The 13,739-nt window shown below is 34.3% G+C and overlaps 1 protein-coding gene across 1 annotated transcript in view; it reads right to left on the reverse strand.

The window, feature by feature from the left end:
* LOC129252881 (uncharacterized) overlaps window positions 1-13,739 on the reverse strand; it is a 335,534-nt gene that overhangs the window by 25,670 nt on the left and 296,125 nt on the right. The window contains exons 9-10 of the mRNA XM_054891021.1: window positions 4,076-4,227; window positions 3,354-3,469 (exon numbers count right to left, since the gene is read on the reverse strand). Of these exons, the coding sequence (XP_054746996.1) occupies window positions 3,354-3,469; window positions 4,076-4,227 (268 nt within the window). The remainder of the gene's footprint in view (window positions 1-3,353; window positions 3,470-4,075; window positions 4,228-13,739) is intronic.

Raw genomic sequence — 13,739 nt, forward strand, 5'->3', positions numbered from 1 at the left:
CTAAGCTGCATGGTGCGGGTTTCTGACTCCAGCAGCCATCTCCAGGTATTTGCTGGTCTATTCCCCTACTTCCTTGGAGGTTGCACAATGGCGGCCCTTGTTAAATCACCATTTCCTCTGCGTAGAACATGGCCAATCTAGCTTCTTTTTCTCTTTCGAATTTCTAATAGTATTGGCTTCTGCTGGGTTCTGGCCCATAAGGCAGCATTTGGCTAAGATATTTTGAGAGTTTTTCGAAGGCATCTGTTTACAAAAACCTGTAATGACGTTGTCTCAGCTGGCGTCTCATTCCATGTTGCATCACCATAAAATAAAGTCAACTTTGCATTACAATTAAAAATTCGTAGTTTTGTGCGCCGTGAAATGTGTGATGCGTTCTAAATTGCTTGCAGAGAGCCAAAGCTTGGAATGTGGAATTGAATAAATGAAATTGCAGGCAGTGCAACTGATTCTTATTAGTAGGTAATGGGAAAAAGCGTTTTTCAAGTATGAGAATAGTAAGTTCCAGTTTTGCCGTTTTTAAACTTTACTACTGCATTGCAATATTTACACAACGCCTTTACACATTTAGGATGTCAGCCAGCCGATACTCTGCAAACTCGAAAGTAGCGCCACTTTTCAATACAGGTAGGTTGATGTCAAACCTAGCAAAGCAAACTCCTTTTTATACTCAACTCAGGGAAATCAGTTTTCTAGTTTTTTAGAACTCTTTCTAGAACTTAATATATGCCCTTAATTTTGTGTTAAATTTATAAAAATTCGAAAAATTTTATAAAGATTCCAAATTTTAATATATATTATAAATATATAAAAGAATGCTTGAAAGCACATAGGGGCTCTCACCCGCTCTTATGAACTGGTGCTACACTGCAATTGTTATACATATAGTATTGTATGACATATTGGCGTGGTGGAAGGCGGTCAGGAAGAAAACATGTCTCAGGCAATTGGTAAAAGTTCAACGACTCTCCGTTGGAGCTATGAAATCAACTCCAACGGCAGCTCTCGAGGCTATCCTCAACCCATCACCGATTTATCTCTATGCAGAGAAGCTTCAAACAACCGAAGAGCTTACTTCTAGAACCGTCACACATAGCTTTATTATTCGGAATGCCACGGTCAATTTAGACAACTCGGACAGTTACGAGTTTTGGAAAACCACTAAAGACTGTTATCGAAGGCCATGGATGGCACAAAGGCTCGGTTCCGAAGAGCAAAACCATCAATATATTTACTAGTGGATCAAAAAGCGATATATTGTGAGGAAATTAGAGCCAAAAAGTTTTTACCTGTTCGCTATAACTATTGTACTGCGTTTCAAGCTGAGATATTTGCCGCAAAGAAAGGGAGGGAGCTTAAATAAACAAATGCAGCAATTAACTGCGGAATAAACTTCTACGTGGATAGCCAAGCGGCTATAAAAGCATAAAAATCATACTATATATCATCCAAAAATGTCTATGAAGGCAATTAAGCAATTAGCGAGCTAGCTCGTAACCGCAGGAGTTGCGTTTATTAGGTTCCTAGACATAAAGGCATAGGGGGAAATAAAGGTAATGAAAAAGCTAAAGAAGGTGCGAGACTTGCAGGGGATCAAATAAGTCAGATACTTAAACAACTGCACACAATTCAAAAATAACCAGAGGAACGCATGGTAAGAAAGGCAAAAGGCTGATGGCTTAGCTTAACTAATTGCAAAGTTTCCAGGACGCATATGATGGCAAGTAAACTTAATCGGTTATATTGTTCGATAGAAGGAGCTGTAGAACTTTAGTTGGTACATGCTTACAAGCTAAATTTACCCTTAAGGGGTTATATACCTTGTGTTTTTCAAAAAAATCAAAATAAATTTTATTTCTTTATCGTAAAGTACAATCCCTTGAGAACATTTTCCAAAAATTTCATAGAGATCTGAGCAATAGATCGAAAGTTACAGCGTTTTAAATTGTGCGTCGTCACGTCCTGAGCGTACGGCCTCATGCGGCGCTTGAAACTTTAAACGCGATTATCTCAAAAACGTGTTTTTCCAAAAATGCTTTTGCGGTGGACGCGATTGCAAAAAAAGTATTCAACCGATTTTTATAATTTTTTTTTTTAATTGTTCGTAATTGATGTCGCCTCTTAGTGAACGATCAACTTTTTATGTATATTATAAATTTTTATTTTGCAGATATGAATTTTTTAATGCCAATTTTAGGACTGTAGAAGTGGAGTTTTTTAAAAACATGTTCCTATTTTCACAAAAATCAAAATATTTAATATATTGATCGTTCACTAAGAAGATATAACCCTATACTAATGAAATCTTTTCGATTTTTTGATTTCAGTTGACTTGGTGGACTTGAATCGCGTCCACCGCAAGCCTCTTCCAAAAAAAGGGTCTTGGGGGAAAACGCCATAACTCCGCCATTTTTAAATATTTTTACACAAACAAAGCCTTTTTTTTTCTTTAAACATTGTAATATCCAATAATAAAAACTTTTATACAATAAAATTATTGCTACATATCTTTAAAAAAAACCCAACTTTCGCTAATTTCACCGGACCACAAGGTATATAACCCCTTAACGACGTTTGCACGAAATTTAATAAGTCGAATACAATAGAAACCCTGGAGCATATTCTATGCTACTGTCTGGCTCCCTCGAATACCAGACTATGCTACTTGGGTGCTCTTAGCTTTGAAAGACTAGAATCTATCCCTGAGCTGGAGCTTGCGACTCCTACAATGCGTGGCTTTAGCCAGCCAGTATAACCTAACCTAACCTGCTGAATTAATTCGATTTTATTATTCTTAAAATGTTATTTTGGAGAGCAAAAGACGTACTAATTTTTAAATAATTTGCGGATAATAGTTTCCATACAAAAGCTTTATATGAAATGATGTGATGTAGGAAATACTTAGTGAAAAATCGTAAATGCAAAATTTATCAAGTAGCCATCATTAATTTTTAGGGTCTGGGAAAAATATTATTGATGACTTTTACACATTTTTTATTATTTATTTATTAACTAAAAAATCGGATGTTGAAGTAACATAAAAATAGTGGACGTGCGAGTACCTTGAAAAGGCTTAAGTTTTGGGCATTACGTCAAGTAACTTAATTAATCAGAAAATCTCTAAATAATAATAAATATCTTTGGAAGTGTCTTGCTGAACATTTGCACTTTTTTATTAAAACTTCTGATACTCAAATTATAAGACCGCGTCAGACGCACATTTCAACTCGGACCAGAAACTTGACCAAATCCCTAACAAAGTATATAACGCTGCGAACTCAACAGTCACTATTCTAAATAGAACTAAGATTATCGTGCGGTAAATTAAACAATATTTAGAATTTCAAACTCACCGATATTCATGTAGGCTTGGCTACGTTTGTTGAATTCCGGCCAATCGAGATCATAACGATCCCATTCCAAAGCATGCAAATTAATGAAGCTACCTTTCCATGGAGCCTTTGGATTGCTATATTGAAAAGGAAACAAAGAAAAAATATATAACTTGCATATACAGAGTACTTTGATAATATCGATGCAATATCTAGGCAAAGCAATCAAATTTAAAGATCATGAAAATTCACTTTCAGCTGGCCATCAAAGGAGAGCAGGATTTTTATAAAATACAAAAAAGGAATAGCAATGCAGCCTGGCTTGCTTTCTGCGCACAAATAAAAGTAAAATTTTATTTCTATTTCTATTGCCACAATCAGTGGAGTATGCCAACACACAGCTGTGCACGCATGGCCAAACACACACTAAAAGAATTGCATACTTGCAGGCGCAAAGAACTGTTGCAATTCATGCGTATAGTTGTGTGTACCTGCAGTTGTGTGCGACCATTCTAGACTACAATCTTAAGCGCATTTGCAATAGAAATTCAATTTACCGGCTATTGCTAGAGATTTTTAAGTAAAATGCATAACGAAGAATGGCATAGCATTTTTGCATTTATTGCACAAAATTTAAAATGTAATCTTGTCAATGTGGAAAAATGCTTAAGGTTATACAAAGGAAAAGAAACAACGTGTAATATAAGCAAAATTGTGGAAAACATTCACACCACTCTACTTACCCCGTTTTTGCAAAATTCGTCCAGTACGTCATGACAGCTTCCGAGAGTAGTTTCTCCTGTACGCCATAAGAATTGCTAGGGAAGGGACCGGCTGGTGCAAGCGGTGCGCCGAAAATGAAGGCCAGCTCTTCGCCCGTAATGCTGTGCGGCAACTGCAAATAAACATTCAACAAAAGCCAATGAGAAAATTTAATATTATGCAACAAAAAGAGACATTTTTGTCTTATTTTCTTGAAATCACAGTGATTACTTTTTATTATAAACAAAAACGCGCTAAAAATGTGTGTGAGTGTTCGTAAGCATTTTGTAATCACTGCACGGGAAAAGCAGTAGTTTAAAATTTAATTTTATATGTCAAAAAGTACATTCAACTGGTAAAAAGCGTAAAAAGTAAAGCGTGAAAACTCCAATGACATCTAATTAGGCGTAATGGAACATCAAGATTAGTCACCATTTTTTCGGCGAGGCCAAACAGTTATTGAAATGAATTATTTCGTATTTCCCCAGATGAAAAAAGGGGTGTAATATTTTAGTGTTTTAATGAAAATAAGTAAAACGAAAACACCACATGTTTATGTGAATTCATTGTAAAAAATTTTAATCCATAAATCTCCATAAAACTCAGTTGACTAGCAGTTAATTACTGATGTATCTACGAATTGATGACACCTTTGTAAGTGATAACTTTCAGCGATATAAGGTGTTTGCTAAAAACGGATTTTTTTCTATTGCGTATTGCTACACCTATTACGTTAGGAAGGATGCATTTTTCCCATATCATTCCTAGCAGATTCGGATTCCTCATAAAATTGTAAGAAAAAATGCTGCTAAAGCGTGGCTTTAAAGTATTTTTCGAATAAACAAAACTGAAAGAAGCTATTTTTAATTAATACGCAATGTATGTGGAGGTTACTTAAGTATTATGAATGTGTCTTTTTTTTTTTTAATACAAACTTGAGCTTGAGAATTCTTTAGCCCCTAATAATCTATTTTTTGCGATTGCTTTTTATCTATAGAAACCAGAGATGACACTAAAGTTGTTCTTTTTAATACAAGCTTGTATTTGAGAATTTGTTTGTATGTATATTTTTCATACCTGCTTTTTATTTAAAACAACGAGAGATGGCACTAAATGTTGAAATTGTGTTTTTTGTTTTTTTTTGCTTTCTTGCAAGTTTTAATTCGATTTACATATAGGAAAAATTACATCCGATTACAATATTAAAAATTACATATAATTGGTTCTATAGCACCATCTTGGGTAATCTAAATAAATAAAAGTAAATATAAAAAATAATTTTTTTTCCATACAATGTTAGGATTTTCTTCCATTATTCTATTGTATTATATTCTATGTCTAATAGAATAGTGACTATTAAAACCCATACATTTTCCTAACTCTGTTCACGGTTCCAAACAGATCTTACAACTGACTAGTAATGCATTTGCCTTCAGGGACCTAACTTAAATATAATATAACACAGTAGCTTAAAAAAAATTTATTATTACCCTTTCCTACAGATTAGAGTTACTCATACGCCCCAACACACCTACTAAGGGTTTTCCAATAACAGGTGTTATCTATCGTTATCGAGAGATGATTAACGATCTTTTATGGCCGGAATTGGATGGTATTGATCTGGACAACATTTATTTTCAACAAGACGGCGCTACGTGCCACACAAGCAACGAATTGATCTTTTACTGGAAAAGTTTCCGGACCGTGTTGTCTCTCGAAGAGGTATTGGCCACCGAGATCTTGTGATTTAAAACCTTGTCACCTTTTTCTTTGGGGACATGTAAAAGACAAAGTCTACGCCAACAGCCCAAGGACAATTCAAGACCTCAAAGATAGAATTCGTTAGGCTATCGGGGGCATAAAGCAGCCACTTTGCAATTCGATTATGGAAAATTTCATGAAAAGGATACTGTCCTGTAAGCGTGGTCGTGGTGGTCATTTGCTTGATGTTATTTTCGACTATTAACGGCAAACCTTCCTCTTTATAATGCAATAAACATCCGATCATTTATATTAAAAAATAGCATTTTTCTTTGAATATCAAAATAACACCTCTTATTGGAAAACTCATTACTATTCTTAATATTCAGTTTTGTATAATAATAAATGAAGCTCTTAATTTATAGTACCGTTCATTAAAATACGTATTTGGGGGATTGGTTTACTTTTTTTTGTTTGCCTACCGAACACAATTGACGAAGGTCCAAGGAAAATGCGTTCATTAATACGACAAATTTAGTACTTCAGATTACAATTTTCATCCACGTGTTATGGCGCTGATCCAAACCTATTTGGAAACTATCTATTAGAAAGTCCTACTTTACTTGCCACATTCACCAAACATTACCCCTTCCGATTTTCATATTTTCCGGTCGATTTCACATAACCAGTCGGAAAAGCACGCACAAAATCAAAGATTGGGTCGATTCGCGTGTAGCCATGTTGGCAGAAAAATTCAAAAAAACAGCGGCTAATAATAAACAATAAGTCGACGAATATATACAATATATACATATGTATACTGCGCCCGTACACCCTGTTTTGGGTGTTTGGCCGACCTCCTCCTTCTATTTATGGCGTGCGTCTTGATGTTGTTCGACAAATGGAGGAACCTACAGTTTCTAACCGATTCCGCACGGAAGATATTTTTTATGAGGAGCTTTTTCATAACCGAAATACACTCGAAGGCTTGCCATTGCCTGCCGAGGGGCGACCGCTATTAGAGAAAACTTTTTCTTCATTTTTGGTCTTTCACCGAGATTCGAACCTACCGAATGGTAGTCACGCACCCTCCCATTGGACTACGGCAGCTACCAAATTTTCGACGCATAATTACTATGTAATTGATATATTTTTTCTTATTGAAAAAAGGCCACAACTTATTAGCCCTCCTAATAATTTTTAAAATTTTAAAAATAGCATTATTTTTTTAAGCCTCCCTGTAGTAACACGCACACTGCTCTATATTGCCAAATTTAACTGCCAAACATAATTTTAATTCCTGAGTGTCCTGCACTCATACCAAGTGCAACATAGATATCCACATCACTTGGCATCCACAACAAGGGCTTCAGCTTTAAAATGGAGTCATAAAATTGACAATACCGAATATCATATTGCTCTTTTCCAGCAAAATACATTGGATATATTAGAAACTATATTATTGCACACCCTGTTTCAACTAGAAAATTTTATAAACTGCCACGTCATAAAGTTCAGAAAATTTGAATTATCTTTTTTATAGTTATTCCAATGCAATTTTTGGTATTTTTTGGTGTTTTTCGCAGCGCGCTTTATCACCCGCATATCCGCAAGGTTATTAAGTGTACTAGGGTTATGCGACCACGCAAATCTATTTATTATATACATATCTACCACATACATACATACAACTTGTTTCCATTTTTTCTCCTGGTATTCATGTGGTGGCCTATTTTGATGAAGGATTATTTCCTGCTATTTTTTCAACACAATTTTTTTAACGGAAATTGCATTAAAAATTGTATGTATATTGGCGAATTGAATTTGCGTTTGAGACTACATAAAATTTATGCATGCATTTTTGGTTTTATTTTAATTATGAACTTTTTTTGCTCTTTGGTATTTTTTTCTAATTCCAAAACTCCCACCTGCAATAAAATATTCCATTTTTGCTGCAAAATATCTATGACAAATTATTGAAAACATTTTATGGATGCGGCCTGGAGAGCCAAAATTGTTGTTTGAGATGCGGTTAATTTGAGCTAAAAGGTGGACATTTTTTAGAACAAAGATTATTAGGTTTTTGCATGTTTGAATACTAAAACCCAATTCAATTAAGGAAAAAATAGTAAAATTGTTTGAAATTGTAAATGAATTTGTGGCAAAATTGAAAAAAAAAACTAAAAAGCGGAATCTGTTGCTTTGCTTAACAGCAGTAAAAATGTAATAATAGATATTTAAATTAAAAGTTATTGTGTGCATATTATTATAAGAGAAACGCAATTATCAAACGGTGAGCTTTACCACTCATACTTAATTGCTGATGGTCTCGATACTGATATTGACAAGGATTCTCTTGCTGTTACAGGTATCTTTGTTGATACTGATACTGATACTGATGCTGATGCTGATATTGATACTGATACTGATGCTGATGCTGATGCTGATGCTGATGCTGATGCTGATATTGATACTGATACTGATACTGATGCTGATGCTGATATTGATACTGATACTGATACTGATACTGATACTGATACTGATACTGATACTGATACTGATACTGATACTGATACTGATACTGATACTGATACTGATACTGATACTGATACTGATACTGATACTGATACTGATACTGATACTGATACTGATACTGATACTGATACTGATACTGATACTGATACTGATACTGATACTGATACTGATACTGATACTGATACTGATACTGATACTGATACTGATACTGATACTGATACTGATACTGATACTGATACTGATACTGATACTGATACTGATACTGATACTGATACTGATACTGATACTGATACTGATACTGATACTGATACTGATACTGATACTGATACTGATACTGATACTGATACTGATACTGATACTGATACTGATACTGATACTGATACTGATACTGATACTGAGACTGATACTGATACTGATACTGATACTGATACTGATACTGATACTGATACTGATACTGATACTGATACTGATACTGATACTGATACTGATACTGATACTGATACTGATACTGATAGACTACTGAAAACTGATCATTCACTGCTGGTTGCCGATCACTGATTCCTAATTACTTATACCTAAATACCTAATGCCTAAAATAACTATGAACAAAAACGATATGCTGTTTACTGGTGTACACACGAGATTGCAGAACTTAGAGATATCTGCATCCACAAGCGGGGAAAGTTTACTAGAGTCAGAAGATTGGGTCCAGCGAAAACGGAATCCAAAAAATACAAACTTATCAGAAAAGAATTGAGGCAAACTATAAGCCAAAGCAAAAAAGACAAATGGGAAGAGCTAAGAAACCATCCAAACAGTAATCCATTGAGGTCGGGTTACAAAATCGTTATGAAAAAGCAAGGAGCTAAATCTTCTGCTGCTGGCATTTAAACCGAAGTGATAAGAAAAATTTTCGACAGACTCTTCCTAAAACACCGGCTTGAGAGGGTGTAAAATCGAGTATAAAGCAACGGAACCTGTCCCATTGTCAGAAGATGAACTAAGAGCAAAAACTATGAAATACAATAAAGCGCCAAGACCTGATGGCATTACTGCTGAAATACTGAATATGTGGGCAATCGGATGCCCTCTTTTGCTACGAAACGTGTAAAACGCATCCCTAAAAGAAGGGATTTTTCCAGAAATATGCAAAAAAAAAACAAGTACTAATTAGTAAGGAAAAGGGGACCCAACATTAGCGTCCGCCTATAGACCGCTATGTATGCTGGATAGCGCAGAAAAACTCTTTGAGAAACTGATAAAGCGTAGGCTTAGCGGAGCCGTAGAGAACAATGGTGGCCTGTCTGACAGGCAGCATGGTGTTAGAAGTGGCAGATCTACCTTAGGAACCACTAAGATGTAATAGCTAGCGTAAAATATGCTGAGGCAGGTAATCGATACTTCAATCTTTAAGTATTACTAGCCATACTGGACATTAGAAAAGCGTCCAACAGTTTAAGATGGGGCGACGTAATTGAAGCCTTAAAAAAGGTAAAATTCAAGATTCCCAATAATCTATTCAAGATTATTCGCAGCTATCTCAGCAATCGCGTGCTCCCAAGAAGGATGCACGAATAGAAAGATAACAGCTGATGCGGCCCAAGGATCAATACTCGGACCCGAACTTTGGAATATAGGCTACTGGGTGCAAATAAATAATGCTGCCATAAGAGCTGTCAAAGTAAGCGGAATGTTAAGTAAGCCCATTGCAAATATTGGAGGTCCAACTCAGAGCAAGCGAAAATGTTCATAGACACGACGAACTCGATCCTTCTATACGTTATTATTACCCACACAGTTTTTGTCCGGACATTTGTGGTGAATGGGAAAGGTAAACCTTCGAAAATTGCATTTTTTACGGATTATTGATTACTCAGTACAGCTTTTGCTCTCCCTTTGTTCTACTGTTTCCGTTACTGACATTGCAATTGATACCCTTAATATTTTAATAAATTTTACGTTATTTTCCAAATTATTTTTTAATAAAACACATCCCAGTCTGTCATGGATGCGATTTCTTAACATCTAAAATGAAATAATCATTGTCAAATTTATGTGGTCTTAACAATTTCAGTGTCTCTTCGCATTTAATATTCCTTTTGCAGTATTTCCACTACATCAGCAAAACTGCAGTACTTCCACCATTGCAAACTTCGCTTATCAAGATTTCAAATAGACTTGTGGAAAATTGAAATTCTTTAAACAACCAAATTTATTTGCAAAATATTTTCATTTTAGCAAAAGTAACCATTTCAGCAACTCTTAAGTATGTCAAGGTAAATGTACTATAACCGCCACTGCCTTACTTCGACTTCGCTGCTGCTGCATTCTTATTTATGTATAAAAAAGTGTGCATTCAAATGCAGTGAATATCTACAAAAATAAATATTTGTGTATGGCAATAAAAACAAAAATGAGACCTACAATTCGTGTCAGCAGCTATGTGCTTCATACCAAATGTTTTCATATTTTGCTGGAAAAGACTGAAATGACATCAAAAGCAAACACTCTGCCGTAAGAAGTCGTTGAACTACTTAATTTTTCCGAAAAGAAAGGAGAAACTTGAACAAATTTTTCCAATTTTCCAAATTTGCCACATGAACTTTTGGCTGTTGGCGCGCATATGTTGCGCATTCGATGCAATTAACCTAACGTAAACTCATATGTACCGCAATATATAAACACCAGTTTGACAGAAACTCTGGAACTGAATTGAGAGTACTGGTTATCAACAGCCAATGGAAAAATACTGCGCCAGTAACACAAGCACTATTAGAGCAAGCAGTAAAAAGTACTTTCTTTGTTATTGTGGAAACTTTCATATCGACGCGAAATTGTATATAAATATTTTATGCAGTAATGCTGCATACACAGTTTTTCATTTTCTCACGAATTTAATGGTTTTTAAGGTTTTAATATTTCAAAGGATAAAATTTAAAAAAAAAGAAATAAATATTTATAGTCACTCTATCATAATAAAATAAACATTAAACAAAAGGGGATAATTAGGCTTATAAAAACTATATTTATTTACTTTTCGTCAGAACAGATATACGTAGATTGCTTGGTATCCATGGCGTATACTTTATTTCATATGAGAAAAGTTTAATTATTTTTTTACGTTTTTATAAAAAAGCAAGAAGAACAAGGTCGAAAAGTAAGCAGATCTTGTGTTTTATAATGAGTTATATGCCCTTTCCTTTGATGTCTGTTTTAATATCATAGAGTGCGCATAATGTGAGTGATATGAGGGAGTGAGTTGTTGTTCTTCTTTGAGTGGCTGGGAGACACTTCCGTGAATTGTGGGACACTTCATTAGCGTCTAGCAGCATTTCCACACCACAATCCTCTGTTGTTTTGGTTGTTGCGTATTCAATAATACCATTTCTCATAGCAACTGTGTCTTAGTTGTGTCTTAGAATAGAAGGAGATACTAAAACTTCGTCTATATTTTGCTGTTGATAAACCCGTACAATTTCAGATATAGTGAAAATTAGTTTCTTTGTCTAATTCTCCACTACAACGGTATATATTATTGTGTGTTATATTTAATCTTTTCGCGTGCTTCACTATCTTTTAGTGCTCTGTGAGCACTGCGATTAGTCTTGAGGAAGAAAGGATAAGTATTTGAAACTACTAACTAAAAATGTAATTCTTTGAAAGTTTAAAATTAAAAAAATATATATAATTTATGAAGGCATGGAAAACATTTTTCACACTAAACTAACTTAATATTTGAAACTATTTACTGAAAATTTTACTGTTTTGTAAACACATTTGAAACTAAACTAATTTTTAATAAAACTCCAATAATAATTAATGATTTAATAATAATTTATTTTTAAGCCGTACTAATGTAATTTATCAATGATCGAAACAAGTTTATATCAGAAGCGAAAATTAAAAAAATATCTCAAACTAGTCTAATAGTGGTGTCGAGTTCACAAGAAGTGTACCACTTAAGAGCAGCCAGCGTAATACGAGTACAACAACTTTGCTTCGTTGATTGCGTCGTTCTCCGCATTTGGCGCTTACATTGTTAGGAAGTCAATACAAATCGAAATAGCAGGAAAGTTTGGAAGGTTTTTACTAAATATACATTTGTTTGCAACTATTTCCCATTCATTTACTGCGCTCTTTTCCCTGCTTTTATGCTTTCTGCAAGTTTGCACAAGTTTTGCTGCCAAATTATAACGAGCAAGCAGCAACAGAACTAAGGGATAAAAGCCATAAATGTACATATGTATATAAAATATATGTTTAAATGTGTGTATGTATATTAAAACTACATAGAAATTACAGCAGAACTGATTACAGCAAAGTCAACTAGTGGGGCTTGTGCCATAAAATTTCTCCATGGTATGGAATCTACACACAGTTTTGCTAGAATTTACAGCACAAATAAATATTTAATATCGCTTTTTCTGTGTGTTTGTAAATAATCTTTTCATTATGGACAAATCGATAGAAAGTGAAATTATTCAATATTTAAAGCAGAAAATGAATTTAGACTTTTTTTAGAGATTTATATTTCAAGTATTTGGATTCAATATGTTTAACTTTTTAATCTAAAAAAAATTAGAAAACAGATTATATTATAAGCACTTAAGGCGATATGTCTTTCAGAAATAAAAAAACGAAAAAGCAAATGGAACGGGAAATTAGATTATATACCAGGTGGGGTCAAGCTTCTTGATAGTCCAAGCCATTTTTCAAACTTTGAACTGTTCAAAAGCCGCAATTTATGTGTCCCGGTGGTCCAGAGCTCGAAAATTCATTTATTTAACTTCTTTTACATACAAAAATAAAAAAAAAATAGATATATATATTTTAATTTTAATAATTTTAAAAATGGCGCTGAATTTGACACCCCCAGAAATTGGACCTAGACGGTGTTATCCATTTTAGCTCTTCTGTATATCTGAAACACAAAAACCAAATAAATTATTTATCAGTATCACTGCAGCTATGTCCCGTACTGGAGTAAAAAAAAATTTTTGACTAAATGGCGTGGTTTCGAATTTGACACTCTAAAAATCGGGTTGTTTTATTTCGTAATACGAAATAATTGAAATAATAATACGATTCTAGTGCGGGAGATAGCCATTGATGTTAAAATATTAAAATTTCAGACGATTCGGTTGAAGTTTTTTTTTTGCTTTTGTTTTTTTTTTTGACAACACCAGTCCGAAAAAAGTAGTTTTAAGGTAATTGAGTTTACAGTTGTGAGAGTGGAATAATGCGACCATTTATGCCACCGCGTGACGTGACCACCGGGACCCCTAAATACGTATTGAAAAGGTATGGTATGTAAAAAAGGTTGTAGTTGTTCTTATTGTTGCTGAAGTGCTTGAATGTTTCTACTAAAATATTCTTATTTAGCGACGAGCGCCATTTTATTACCACTGT

This window comes from Anastrepha obliqua, chromosome 1 (assembly GCF_027943255.1).
Source record: "Anastrepha obliqua isolate idAnaObli1 chromosome 1, idAnaObli1_1.0, whole genome shotgun sequence".
In the NCBI taxonomy this organism is placed as follows: domain Eukaryota; kingdom Metazoa; phylum Arthropoda; class Insecta; order Diptera; family Tephritidae; genus Anastrepha; species Anastrepha obliqua.